The 15576-nt window shown below is 42.4% G+C and overlaps 1 protein-coding gene across 1 annotated transcript; it reads left to right on the plus strand.

The window, feature by feature from the left end:
* The first annotated feature begins 10061 nt into the window (after positions 1–10061).
* Positions 10062–12460, plus strand: LOC306934817 (ATP-dependent RNA helicase DHX15-like). The gene has a single exon (XM_079517620.1). It carries the CDS (start codon positions 10159–10161, stop codon positions 12430–12432), a length of 2274 nt encoding a protein of 757 aa, XP_079373746.1. The 5' UTR covers positions 10062–10158; the 3' UTR covers positions 12433–12460.
* The last annotated feature ends 3116 nt before the right edge of the window (positions 12461–15576 follow it).

The raw sequence follows: 15576 nt of genomic DNA on the forward strand, positions 1-15576 counted from the left end.
TTAAAATCATCAATACAACGACAGACACATATTCTGTGATATTATATTCTATTTTATCATACTGTATAAGGAGGACTGATTTTATAGAGTGAAAAGTAAATTGTGTTTAATCTGTTTTTGAAGAAGACCATGCATTCACAACCATCATTCATGATCCACAACCATCCTGACTAACAATCTACCTATGGTCCACTATGTGTTGCATGGGGATACGTTCATGTTACAGAGTCTGTCAATTATTGGCTAAAGAAGGGACAGGGATGCATTTGCAAAACAAAAAAAAATACCTGATGGCTTTTACTGAACGCTCTGGGAATTATGCCTCACAACTCAACAACTTTACAAGTGACCGTTTCATACTTCAGTGTGTGGATCTGTAGGAGTTAAGCTTGTACTTTGGATAAAAAGACTTCTCAAATTACCACTGATGATAATAATGTCTTTCATTCCACTGTCCTCATATTACACAAACAGTTATGATCTATGTTTCTCAAAAAAACAAAACATTATGAATCTTAATTTTCCCACATTAAATGTTCAGCCACCACATGCAATACCTTCATGGACCACCAGTTGAAATCACCTGCTTTAGAATTTACAAATTGAATGTGGTGTAAATTATCCGTAAAGAACAAGGTTTTCAGTCATAGTTTTATTTGTATTTCATCATAATTGTATTTCATCACACATTTACTTTTCACTCTATAAAATCAGTCCTCCTTATACAGTATGATAAAATAGAATATAATATCACAGAATATGTGTCTGTCGTTGTATTGATGATTTTAAGGAAGGGGCATCGTGTGCTATAGATTTGTATTTTAACCGTGTTCTGTCTTACAGAGATGGACTTCAGTATTGATCGTGATTACAGGGCAGGCCATTGACAAAAACGGCTCAATCTTTGTTCCTTCAGGAATTCAGAGATTAATGCTTTCAATTCTTCAAAGTAGGTGAAATTAAAGGTTCTATTCAGCCTCTTCTCGTGGCACTAGTTATTGAGAAAGGACTCTCTCCGTCTCCCTATAGGCCTGCATCGCATTGTTGCAGCATGCATCTCCATTTCCTAAAACCATGTCATCAATTTTCTGGATCAGCTCAACAACTTGCTTTCTGTCTGTGCAGAGATGGAACCTGTTTCTACAGTGTTGGATTACTTCTTGAAGCTTGCTCGGGGCCCTGGGCCTGCGCACATAATCTAGAAAGTCATGATAACCAGTAAACTTATCACCATGGCTGAACAGCACAATCATGTACTTGTAAGCCGTTGGACCAAATAGCTTCTGCAGGGCTTCCACACAATCACGGTATTCTTCCTTGTAGAATCGACCAGCTTAAATGAGTACCACAGACGAAAAACAGTCTAAGTCCAAATTTCAGACTGACCCCTCCACGAAAAGGCCTCGTTGTCCTGAACCCTGATCTATCATTTATATATTATGGATCAATAGTGTGGACTTAGACTGTTATTCGTCTGTGGTACTCAGGATTGCATGAGGGCCAGGGCTTGTGCTGTACTGGATGCATTTCATAATTTCTATTTCAGATGTGAGGGAGGCATGGTGACGGTGTGGGATGCATGGTGTGTCTACCACACTAATCCTTCTTCCAGACCATTCCATCGTTTTCCTGACACACTCAGCAGTCGATAATATGTCACAACGTGAGGATAGAAATGCATCTGGAAGTCCAAGGATCGTGTTGCCGACGGCACCCTTCCCCACGCCTCTTCTTCCAATCATAACAATTCTCAGATCAGGACCTGAAAATATATAATAATTATATTACTACTACCATACTATTTGTACTACTAGGGCTGCACAATTTTGCATAAGAAAAAAAGAAACTTGATTGTTTTCCCCTCTGAAATCTCGATGTCTAAAAATATGTTTTTATATGCAAACAAATGTGAATATTCCTATTGGAATAAAGTGCAAACCTTAAGGATCCCTGGCTAATTAGACAAATAATGCCTTAAAACATTATACTATACTGAATAAATCTATCAATATTTTATTTATTTCATAAATACAGAATCTTTCACTCGAAAGGGACTGCTCCCGTCGCAGGTTGATGATATGTCCATGTGAGGTCCACCCCTATGGAATGCATATGCTAATAAAAAGGTAATACTTCCTAAGGAGCATCAAAGCAATATTTAAATACTTTTTATTAGCACGTGCATTCCATACAGTCTCTAGGGCTGGACCACACATGGACATCATCAACTTGCCAGTAGCATTTCCTATTGAGTGAAAGATTCTCTATTTATGAAAGAAAATATAAGTTTGTATTTTTAGTTATAGAGGGCAAGTAGTGTTTTAAGGCATATTTGTCTGGCCAGGGATCCTTTTGAACAAAAGATAAAACCCCTTGCGATAAAACAAGTGAAAACATTTATAATATGTCCATTAACATTATCCTATTTGTTTGTGTGTGTATATATATATATATATATATATATATATATATATATATATATATATATATATACATACATACATACATACATACACGGGGAGAAAAACAAATTGCCAAGTTGATGTTTAGGTGCCCACTCTTCTGGCACCCTTTTGCAATGTGAAATGCCACCAAATCTGTAATCCTTTTCCATTTTGATTCCGTCTTGTCACATAACTTGTGACAGCTGATGCCTTTACTGTGAAGGTAGCCCAAAATTTGAACTCGTAGATGCATTTATAGAGTTCTGTCTTCATTTCTGACTTAAGGATGCCTCTTGTTTTGAATATTAACGCTTCTAGAGAGACTTTAGCGTGACCAGCGTGAGGTAAGAATGGAACATTATGGGCCCTATTATGCATGTCTTAAGTACCAGGTCTTATTACTTAACTTAAGACCTGGAGGCGTGATCAATGCCATTTGGCTATTCTGAGTGGCCAAACAGCATTGACCACGCCTCCAGGTCTTAAGTTAAGTCATAAGACCTGGTATTTAAGACACGCATAATAGGGCCCCAAGCCTCCTGGTTTTGGTGGGGAACGGAACGGAAGGCAGACCTCGCCCTTTAGGTCGCTTCTCGTCTTACTGGTCAATTAGTCTGTAGCAGCACTGCCGCCAATACTGACGCTACTGTCTGGGTGAATTTTAGCAATGATTTGATTGGCTGATCATCCCATAGCGATGATTTGATTGATTGATTGATTGATTGATTGAAGAATTTATTAACAGTTTGCAGAATTACAGTACATTTCAAGCACAAACTCAATACAAAGGCTGTTAACTGTGAGTGGACGACCCAATTAAGCATTACACTTGTTTCCAATAGGGTCCACCATGTTCAAATCATCAAAACATTTAGAGACGTACAAATAGACACTTCTATAGACAGAACAGGAATTCATCATAAAGGAGGTAAAAAGGGAAAAGAAACATATACAGTGAGGGGAAAAAAAGGGGTGGGCGGTGATTGGCTGAGCAAAGTACATATTGAGGATAAAAAGTGAGGGCAGAAAAGTGAAGACGGCAATTGTGATTGGGCGGAATGACAGAAAAGTGAGGATTTGTGATTGGCAGGAATGTGATGATGTATGATGATAAGAGTGCCCCTCACATCACCATCCAGCCGTTTCTGTAATTTCTTGTCCATGTCTCGGAGCCATATAGAGTAGAATCGACTCGTCGGTCGAGGAAATGATCACTCCTCCCTTATTACCCCCCACCAGGCCACCACTTTATGAACCTGCCAAACATGAATGACATGTACAGCCGTATTGAGGGGAATACTGTGTTAAGCAACGCCTTTATGAGGATGTTGCCATTTCCCCACAAGAAATCTATGATGCAGTCAGAGTCCTTAAAGATAACAAGGCATGTGGTATGGACAAAATATCGGCTGAGCATTTAAAGTTTGCAGGCAGAAAACTCTGCTTCACTGGGTTTTCAATACAAATACCAAGTGCTATTTTATCGGTTTTATTAGTGCCTGTTATTAAAGATAAGTCTGGGAAGCTGAATAGCTCAGATAATTATCGACCAATAGCCCTGCAGGCCACTGTGGCCAGTATTCTATCCAAGGCCCTGGAGAGGACTATACTGAACAGACTCGAGAAGTTTGTCCTGACGTCTGACAACCGTTCGGTTTTAAACCTAAACATGGTATTGATATGTGTATTTTTGTACTTCAGCATTAGTGCCTTTTTTTCCTCAAAAATGTTAACCTTGTTTGGGTATTGATTAAAGAGTTAATTAATATTCAAAAACAACACCATGGATCTAGACAGTTTAATAGATTCAAAATAATAAAAGCAGCGCCATTGATTTGATTGAAAATGTACTTCACACAGTATGCAGAATGCATTTCAAACGAAGGTACAGGTCACTACGAAACTTGAGCATAGAACCTGAAAAGGCACAAAGACTTGTTTACATAAGGGTCCTCCATTTTCAATTAATCAGAACATTTATACAAATATACACTTCTATGAAAAAAAGGAAATCATACAGTTGAAAAGGGGAAAGGGATGCTGGGGGGGGGGGGTTCTTTAACTTTTTTTGAATTGAGCACACCAAAGGACACAGGATTGAGATGGCAGACGTGAAATGAGGCCTCTTATAGTAATTGATTATTATTGGGTCCTTCATAATCAATAGGTATGATGGAAATGGGTGTGGCCTCATGATGGTAGTGTCTGTTAGCGATCTGGAGCGAGCATCTCATCTCTAGCTGTGAATTGGTGAAATTATGCTAGGAAACTGGAACTGTTGAACACTGAACAGACAGCCTACCGGGACGGACGTGATCTCAGTTTTAATACCTGTGACACGATCGACAATAACAACAATAATAAACTGTATTTATAGAGCACCTTTCATGACAAAAATGCGGCGCAAAGTGCTCTGCAGAACAAATAAAGAAAGGCAAAAACATAAAACAACATTTAAGCTTGATCTTCTATTTTCAAATGGTCCAAATGTATACAGGGCTGAAGTTGTTAATGTATGTTTTGTAAAAGAATATTCAAAATCTACAAAGTAACTTGTAACTAAAGTTTTCAAATAATTGTAGTGGAGTAAAAGTACAATATTTGCCTCTGAGATGTATAGTGGAGTAGAAGTAAAATCACTGGCAATTGGAAATACTCAAGTAAAGTACAAATACCTCAAAATTGTACTTAAGTACTGTAAATGTACTTAGTTACTTTCCACCACTGTCATTTACTGCCCTAAACTAAAAAAACATCCAGTCCATAAACTCAATTCCAAATTGAGTGCCATGGAAACACTATGATCAGTGGACTGGATACATCATGGTTGTGTATAGGAATCCTGTCATCAGAAAACACACACGCACGCACACACACGCACACACACACGCACACGGAGGACAGCTGTGATGTGGTCACCAGTGAAGGTCTTGGAGGACAGCTGTGATGTGGTCACCAGTGAAGGTCTTGGAGGACAGCTGTGATGTGGTTTTTGGATTATTTCCTCAGCTCTTAATTGCCATCTCTGCGCTGGAATTTCTGGAAAACAAAAAGAAACCATGTATATAATAATCTAATAATGACCGCCATCTAGTGGTGGCTCAGTGCGGCACACTCGCCACACATAACTCAATGCGGGCGAGTTGCTTTTGAAAGCCGCTTTGGCCAGAAATTCTGAGTCAGGAAGTAAAAATCGGCTGCCATAAAACATACTTTTTGTAAGCTAGGATCAAATCGTTTAGAGAAGGAGCCCAAATCAAGCTTGTTTTTGGTCTATAAAGAAGAATCAGAGATATCTACGTTCTAAGAATCTCGTCATAAGATCAGTGGATTTTCCATTCCCGTTCTTTTATTTTTTTGTTGGTCACAGTGTTGTGACCACGTACAGGACATCAATTGATATAAAAAAAATCACACCCTTGTGAACTGAGTAGTGCAAATCCCCCCCCCCCCTCTCTCTCTCTTTGTCTCTCTCTCTCTCTCTCTCTCTCTCATTAGCAGGCAACAGTGCAGCACTATCTCTCTCTCTCTCTGTTTCTGGCACAACAGCGCCACTTTTGGTACTCATTGGTACTGGTGCTCATAGTCACACACAAACACACAGACATTGCTGTTCCTTGGAGTGGTTGCACCACTCAAAAAGGCGTCAAAGGGAGATTTTAAGATTAATCTTATATTTATCAGTTATGGATCTCATCCTTACCTCCTCCTCCTTGCGCATCCATTGATTAAAGAGAGCGACTCTGGTGAACCCATAGGCCTATCTCACAGCATTTCCCCGCCCCCTTTTGGAGCTAGTGGTGTTATTTTTTTTGCGGTCCATAGGCTTCCATGTTAAAAGAGGTATTTTCACAAGCCACAAACTACCGTTTTGTGAAGGTAAGGTTTATTCTACTTATTTGAGTTGTTATACCATTGTGTTTTCTTCATATTATTATCGGTCTTTGACATTTTAACATTAGGAAATGTACTTAGATTCTCCAGAGAAAAAAAGTGTAAATGCCTAATGTTAAATGACACCACTATCTACCGGAAGTGGGCGTGGACAGGGGGCTGTGAGATAGGCCTATTGGGCCGAAATAAATATCCTGCTGTTTGTCTGCATTGCCGATCCGCAGTGGCGTGCACAGACATTTAGAGGGGCAGGTGCTCAAGTGGAAAAAAAGGGCACTTTGTGCAGCGCGTGGAACCGGCCGGTTGCCTTAATAGTGTGAGATTTATAGATTGTGGGGCCTAAATAATATATTAGAAGCTTTTTATCAAGAATTGATCAATTTTACCATGGTCCACATACTGTACAGTGTAACTGTACAAAAAAAGAAAAAGCACCCCCTAGTGTCTATCTGTGCACGCCACTGCCGATCCGCGAAGCTGACAACACCAAAGACATACGTTGTGCCATTCCACAGGCAGGTCAAAGGTCCTCCAGAGTCGCCCTATAGAGAGAAAGAGACAAGCGGATTTTTAGCTCTTTAATGGACCTGTGACTTGACCTTTGACCTTTTGCCAGGTGCTTGTACAGTGCCTGGACTACATTTGCTACATATCTCTATGCAGGACACTTTTTGATAATGATTGCCTCTAAGCCAATGACTAACTGCAAGCACGGGAGCAGCGTATGTCCAACTGCATGTCCGACCGTTGTTTCCGCATGTCGGTTCGTTGGTGTGTCTAATCTGCGTGCCCTGCCCTGCACACCCCCCCCCCTTTCTTCTCTTTTTCTCGGCAAAGCTAATATGCTACACTACTAATATAACTACACTACTTATGGTTGTTTTCTTGTGCATGCAGCTCACACTGGAACAGTTCTAGTTTGTCTTGCGGTACGGAGTGATGAGATTATTTTTATTAAACCAGAATTTTTGTTTAAGTTGTTTGATTCAAGATTTAGATATTTGATTCTTTGATCAGCCCCATGCATGGCTGACTGTCTAACTATGTACACTAATGTAGGCTTACACAAAGTACAGGTACAGACTAAGTTCAAAAGAAAGTACAGGTCAATACAAAGACTGCTACTGAGGATATAACCAGGAAAAGCACTAAGGCTTCATTGTTTACATCAGGGTCCTCCATTTTCAATTCATCAGAACATTAAAGACGTACATATAATATACACTTCTATGGAAAAAAGTAAATAATCATATAGGCCTATATATAAATCTTTCATGGTTTTCATGTTTATGTCAGAATAATCTTACGTTACAGACACTGTCATGTATACCGAGCCCTCGAGCACAGATTATGTTGTCCTTCAATTGCCAGCCCCAGTGGTCAAATTGGGAACAGGTCCCGTGGTCAATCACAGTCCAATCAGCTTCCTTCAGCTTGGCAGAAGCTGGAAGATGACACAAAAACACGTAAAAACCCTTGAGTACAATAGGAAGGATTATGTACAAGAATCCATTTAATACTATGGACGTTTTATTCTGTATAAAGGTTTTAGTTAATGGCAAAATAAATGTATCATGCCGTTACAGTATGTAGTTGGCTAGTTGCTGCATCAGATGAACCCATCAAAGGCACATTTTAAATAATTTTACACATATATAGTAGGCAGCTAGGCCCTATCCAACCCACAGATTGTACTCCCCCATCCAGCAGCGCTACACCAGGTGTTGTGGGGCAGAATCTGGTCAGTAGCAGGCAGGTGGCCCAGCTTGACGGAATCTGTCAGAATGGCATCTGAGCTGAGGTACAGCACGGCAAGGTCCGCTCTAAAGGAAGACAAGCATATCCATTGTAGGTGTTGGGTTGAGTGTGATAAATGCTCAAGCTTCACTTTGACATAACATCTCAGACCATTTTTTTAATGTCAAGCTTTTCTGTATTTGTTTGAAAATAAACAAGAATCCTATTGTCTATAGATTAGAAATAAAATAACAAATGATATAGATTGAATGAATGGTTTATTTCGATCTTATGCCATTGGAACATTACAAGAAGAATCATGTATTAAACTCATTTGATTCGTTGCGTCTAGAGCTAAACTAAAGAAGTCCCCTGGGTTCAAGGTTGTAGTTGGTGACTTTGAAGTTTCGACCAAAGATTCAATCAAGTAACTTGGTGTATACTGGACAATAACCTATCCGGAGAGAGTATGGCATTACAGGTCATAAATAAGGTTAACCAAAGAGTGAAATTCCTCGCTAGAACATCCTCATTCTTAAATAGAAATGCACTGGTCATACTAGCAGGGTCTCTGGTCCAATGTCATTTTGATTATGCAAGCTCTTCATGGCACACAGGTACAGTATGTGTGCAGCTTTGAAACATAAGCTTCAAACATCACAAAACAAACTAGTTAGGGCTATCCTAAAACTCCATCCCAGAACACATCTTCTCCCTGCTCATTTTGATAGTCTCAAATGGCTTAGGGGTAGAGGAGAGAGCTTCATTAATACAACTGTGTATGGTCCACAGAATACAAAGCAAGGACACCCGAAATACCTTTATTTTATAAGGTTAGCAACGTTCATAATCATTCCACAAACGTAGTGCCACAGACCTTGTACCTATACATTTTAGTAGCTGTGTTGGGAAAAACTCCTTATTGTCTCCACCAGGCCGAAGGCATGGGGAGAGAGTATGTTTTGCACTCCGTGTGTCCGACATGTGTCCGTGTGTGTGTCTGTCCGTCTGTGAACAGCTAATCTCCGGCACCGTTAACTTGGTCGATGCCAAATTATGCAGAGGTTCATCGTTGGCATCCAGGGAGTGTGTGTGCAAAATTTGACATCGACCGGGTTAACGGTGCCGGATATTAGCTGTTCACAGACGGACGGACGGACGGACGGACACACACACACACACACACACACACACACACACACACACACACACACACACACACACACACACAAGACGGACGGACGGACGGACGGACGGAGTGCAAAACATACTCTCTCCCCATGCCTTCGGCCTGGTGGAGACAATAATACAAGTAACATGTCATATCGTGGTGCTGTACAGCTCCCACAGTTTTTTCTTTGATGAAAGAAAAGATGTTCTTATTTTGACATCTTGTGAGACATTATGTGACACTGCTACAGCTCAGGATAGATACAAACAACCTTTATATTGCTGTGGATTTGGGGAAATAAAAGCACACATAGTGACATCCCAGAATGCATATAGAAATATTCACCACTTAATATTCAGTGCATGTCGGAATGATATAGCCTGGCAACCAGACGAATCTGCCACAGGGCGAAAAAATAGAGTTCTATGCACCGCCGATCTGACCAATATTCTCATATATGGAGATCTCTGTATCTGTCAGTCTTTCTCACTTTTATGCCCATATATGGAGATCTCTGATGTCGTCAGTATATACCCACAGTAGGCTACATGCCTCATTTTGTGCCCACATAGCTGACTCATTTGTTTGCGCCTGATGCCATTGGCAACACATTGAGTTTAGACAACACACTCCATATTTGGGCGTAGCTGCATTGGGAAGTCCTTATATGGTTATGGACGAGTCATAGTGACATAATGGTGACTACGTGCCGCCCAATTAATGGAGAATTTATGTCATATGTGGACGAGCAAATCGGCTATTTTCGTCTTATGTGTCTGAGCAAAGATAAGAGTGCCCCTCACGAAAAGGTTAACAGCTATTTATCCCAGACAGTGGCTGAATGCAGCCAGTCAACAATTATATTATTTGATTGTGTAAAGGTCTCCCGTGCCGTCTTGCCCCCAGACAGACATGTCTACACGACACTGTCTAGATTTGGGTGACGATTACTCCTCCACCAAGAAGAGATCTGATGGGAGAGAAAGAGACCGCGACAGAGACCGTGAGGATCGCTCCAGGGATAAAGACCGGGACCGAGACAGAGACCGGGACATAAAGCCTTCCAGTGTTTCATCAGCTAACAGTGTGCCAGTGGGGCTGGGCATGGCACCCAGTCTCAAACAGATGGCAGTGAACCAGCAGATCAACCCATTCACCAACCTGCCACACACCCCGCGCTTCTATGAGATCCTGAAGAAAAGGCTACAGCTGCCCGTGTGGGAGTACAGGGAAAGTTTCAATGACATCATCACACATCAACAGAGCTTTGTGCTGGTTGGAGAGACGGGCTCTGGAAAAACGACACAGATTCCCCAGTGGTGTGTGGACCTGGTGAAAGGGTTACCCGGTCCTAAGCGAGCTGTAGCCTGCACGCAGCCCAGAAGAGTGGCCGCCATGAGCGTGGCTCAGAGGGTGGCAGATGAGATGGACGTAATGCTTGGACAAGAAGTTGGCTACTCGATTCGATTTGAGGACTGTAGCTCGGCCAAGACTATATTGAAGTACATGACGGATGGTATGTTGCTGAGGGAGGCCATGAATGACCCGTTGCTGGAGAGATATGGCGTGATCATTCTGGACGAGGCTCACGAGCGAACTCTTGCCACAGACATCCTGATGGGAGTCCTAAAGGAGGTGGTCCGACAGAGAAAGGATCTGAAGGTAATAGTCATGAGTGCCACACTAGATGCTGGCAAATTCCAGGTGTACTTTGACAACTGTCCCCTTCTGACAATCCCTGGGCGTACACACCCTGTAGAGATTTTCTACACCCCTGAGCCAGAACGGGATTACCTTGAAGCAGCTATTCGTACTGTCATTCAGATCCACATGTGTGAGGAAGAGGAAGGTGACTGTCTTCTGTTCCTCACTGGTCAAGAGGAAATTGATGAGGCATGCAAACGGATCAAGCGTGAGGTCGATGACCTTGGACCTGAAGTGGGAGACATCAAAATAATTCCACTGTACTCCACACTGCCACCACAGCAGCAACAAAGGATCTTTGAGGCGCCTCCTCCCAGAAAACCTAGTGGTGCAATAGGAAGAAAGGTTGTGGTGTCAACAAACATAGCTGAGACTTCCCTGACAATTGATGGAGTCGTGTTCGTTATTGATCCTGGATTTGCAAAGCAAAAGGTGTACAATCCTCGCATTAGAGTGGAGTCGTTGCTTGTCACAGCCATCAGTAAAGCCTCTGCCCAGCAGAGGGCAGGGCGAGCAGGCAGAACGCGTCCAGGAAAGACTTTCCGCCTCTACACAGAAAAGGCCTATAAAACAGAGATGCAGGATAACACCTATCCTGAGATTCTACGGTCGAACTTGGCATCCGTGGTGTTGCAGCTGAAGAGGCTAGGTATTGATGACCTTGTGCACTTTGACTTCATGGACCCACCAGCTCCTGAGACACTGATGCGGGCCCTTGAGTTGCTGAATTACCTGGCTGCCCTCAACGATGACGGTGACCTAACAGAGCTGGGCTCCATGATGGCAGAGTTTCCCTTAGACCCCCAGTTGGCAAAGATGGTCATTGCCAGCTGCGAGTTTAACTGCTCAAATGAGATCCTTTCCATTACTGCCATGCTGTCAGTCCCACAGTGTTTTGTCCGGCCAACGGAGGCTAAGAAGGCAGCTGACGAGTCCAAGATGAGGTTTGCCCATATCGATGGGGATCACCTGACGCTGCTCAACGTCTACCACGCCTTCAAACAAAACCATGAGGCCAACCAGTGGTGCTATGACAACTTTGTCAACTACCGTTCGTTGATGTCTGCTGATAATGTGCGGCAGCAGCTGTCCAGGATCATGGACCGTTTCAACCTGCCCCGAAGCACAGAGTTTACCAGCAGAGATTACTACACCAACATCCGTCGGGCGCTTTGCACTGGCTTCTTCATGCAGGTGGCTCATTTGGAGCGCACTGGTCATTACCTCACAGTCAAAGACAACCAAGTTGTCCAACTACATCCATCTACAGTGCTGGACCATAAGCCTGAGTGGGTGCTCTACAACGAGTTTGTCCTCACTACAAAGAATTACATTCGCACTTGCACAGATATCAAACCAGAATGGCTTGTGAAGATTGCCCCACAGTACTATGAAATGGGCAACTTTCCACAGTGTGAGACTAAGAGACAACTGGAGCGAATTGTTGCCAAACTAGAGACCAAGGAGTATTCCCAATACTGAATGACCAGAGGAGAGAAGAGTCACAAAAAATAATTGCATATTATAGTTTTAGAATTTTATGTCTGTTGTTGTCTCCACCAGGCCGAAGGCATGGGGAGAGAGTATGTTTTGCACTCCATCCGTCCATCCGTGTGTCCGTCCGTCCGTGTGTCCGTCTGTGAACAGCTAATCTCTGGCACCGTTGGCTTGATCGCAGTCATACTCTGCACACACACTCCCTGAATGCCAGAGCTGAACCTCTGCCCCAAAGTTTTCACATTGGCCTGTTATAGTGCCACCAGGAGGCCGCTTTGTGCAAAACAAATGTTTTGACAGTACACCTACAGATTTTGTCCAAACATTACGCAAATTGGTACACAGTCTCTCTAGAGCAGTGGTGTCAAACTGGTGATCCGCGGGCATTTTGCGGCCCGCGGAGCCGCCCAATGCGGCCCGCCGGCCATTTATATTAAAAAAAAGAAAAACATGTCAAAAAAATGAATGTAAAACGTGGGCACTCTGGGGTTTTTTTTTTTTTTGAAGTGGTGTGTGGGCAGGGCCCAGGGAGAGGTCCAATGCGGCCCTCGAGATGATTTTCAAAAATGAAATAACGCTGCTACTCCCCCTCCCCCACCTGCCCCGCTAATGGCCCTGCTGTAGAAGGCTTTGTCTCTGCCCAGGTGCGGAATGTTGTCACTGATGGGCTCGTTAACAGTCTATTCAACTACTAGTTGAGTTGTTGTGGATTACTCTCCTCACACTCTGATACAGCAGGACATGGAGAGGCTAACCATAGTTGTTACAGCTCAGTAGAGTTTAATTTCCCTTACCAAGTGAGGAATATAGTCTATTTATACACGATAGTCAAAGCAAAGAGATGCAAAGTGTCAGATTTCATGATGGCTACATGTCAATTTGCCATTTTGGATAAAATATTTTTTAACTATTTTCGAGTGGTTTATTGGGTCTTTTTTCCACATCTCATACCAAACGTCTTGTAGCCTACAACTGTAATACAAATAAAGTCAATTTATGTCAATAAACAGTCTAGAAAACAAAGCCAAGTGACAACTGTGTAAGTCAACGCACGTGAGCTGCAACTGGCCGCGGCCCTCATCAAGTCACCTTTCGCGCAATGTGGCCCTTGCCCCAAATTGAGTTTGACACCCCTGCTCTAGAGCCATTCAACGAAACGGGTCTTTCAGATTTTTCAGACTCCATCCTGATTGGCTAAGATTGGCTTCCAAAGTTCGCAGGAGTGCTCCGTTTCAAACAAAATGCTGCAAATCATGAACACATGGTGTGATTTCCGTGAAATGTTGCACGCACATTCCCACTAGGTCGAGGAAGAAATGCCACTTGAATATTTTCAACTCAGCCTCATGGTGGCGCTATAACTGGCCGATTTGTGTTTTACCTATAACTGCACCGATCTGTGTAAAACCATGTATGCACACTCCCTAGAGGCCAAGGAAAAACCTTTGCCTGGAATTTTTCACATCTGCTCTTTATAGCGCCACCAGGAGGCCGACATATGTAAAACACATTTTCTAATATTACTCCTTCAGATTTTATCCAAATTTCACGCAAATCGGTACACATGCTCTCCATAGTCATGTGATCATGTGATTTGTTTGATTTCTCATAATTATCCATCCTGATTGCCTACGATTGGCTTCTAAAGTTTTCAGGAGGAGCCCGCTTTGTACCCGTTTTGTACAAATTGCCACAACTCCGCAACGCAGCGTCCGATTGCGGTGAAACTGTGCATGCCTATTCCCACTACTAGGCTGAGGAAGAAATGCCACTTGACAATTTTCAAATCAGCCTCATGGTGGCGCTACAACAGGCCAAGTCGCGTCACACACACACACACACACACACACATGTTTATATTACTCCTAAACATTTTGCCAAACATCACACACAATCCTATCCTCCTGGTGGAGACCTGTGCCCAGAAGGGCACTTTTTCTAGTTTCTCAATGTTTCCAATTTCAAGGTTTGATTTCTTTATATGAATATTTTGTTTGGCATTGAAAAAATTCCCCTCTTCATTCTTGTTAAATGTATGGCATACTCTCTATACTATATGCATTTACCTGCAGACCCCCGTCTCAAAATAGGTTGTTCCAGGGACCCCCCCAGAAGCAAATATTTGCGTTAAAAACGTTCACTGTAAAATAATATTCAAAGATTTGCACACATTTTCACGATTTTTCAAAAATAGCAGATCTACAAGGCAAGCTCATAATGCAGCACTCGGTGCCTATTTTTCAACAGCTAAAGTTTAAAATAATGCATAAAGTGGTTAAAAGCTATAAGGTAAAAAAAAAGAAGAAGAAAAAAAGCTATAAGGTGGCACGGACATGCACGTCCTCAGGTCTAAATGGGTTAAAAAGGGCAGTGGTGGAAAAAGTTGTTATTTATGTAGAAATACTAATGTAATGTAATGTAATGTACTAGTTTAAACAATAATTCAATCCTATGTAGTGGAGTAGAAGTAAAAGTATCAGAAATTGGAAATACTCAAGTAAAGTACAAATACCTGAAAATTGTACTTAAGTACTTATGACTCAATAACAATTGGCACATTTAATAATGAGCTACAGAATGGCCTACACAATACAGAATTTGATTGCCTGTTAAGAGTTTGCATTCATCTAATTACTCTGAAACAGATGCCAGCGACTGCCGTTCACCACTGTCAATGTCTACTGTCATTACCATTAGTTGTGGTATATATCTGCCATAGAAAAACATACAGTTATCGTTCTTGGTGTGGAGGGACAGGCCTCTACACTTTACATCAAACTTGTCATTGTGTAAAATAATCGAAAACACAGCATGAGCACCTCTAACGCCAGGGCTCCACCGGACGCGTTGCGTTGCGTCTGCTTCGCGTCAAAAAACGCACCGGTTCAATTTTAATGCACGCGTCGCGTCTCCGTCAACGCGGGCAGTGGAGCCATTGATTAAAAAGGGAACATTCCCTGACGGTGACGGAGACGCGACGCTGACGCGCCCGGTGGAGCCCGGCCGTTATGGTCAGGTTACTTTTGGACGAAGCGGGGCTCGAAATGGCGGCCTTGGTCAAAGCGGGGCTTGAACTGGTGACCTTGTGGTCCATACTTCCCCTTCCCAGAAACGACAGTTTTAAACATT

Source organism: Electrona antarctica (genome assembly GCF_951216825.1).
Source record: "Electrona antarctica genome assembly, chromosome: 13".
Taxonomy (NCBI): Eukaryota; Metazoa; Chordata; class Actinopteri; order Myctophiformes; family Myctophidae; genus Electrona; species Electrona antarctica.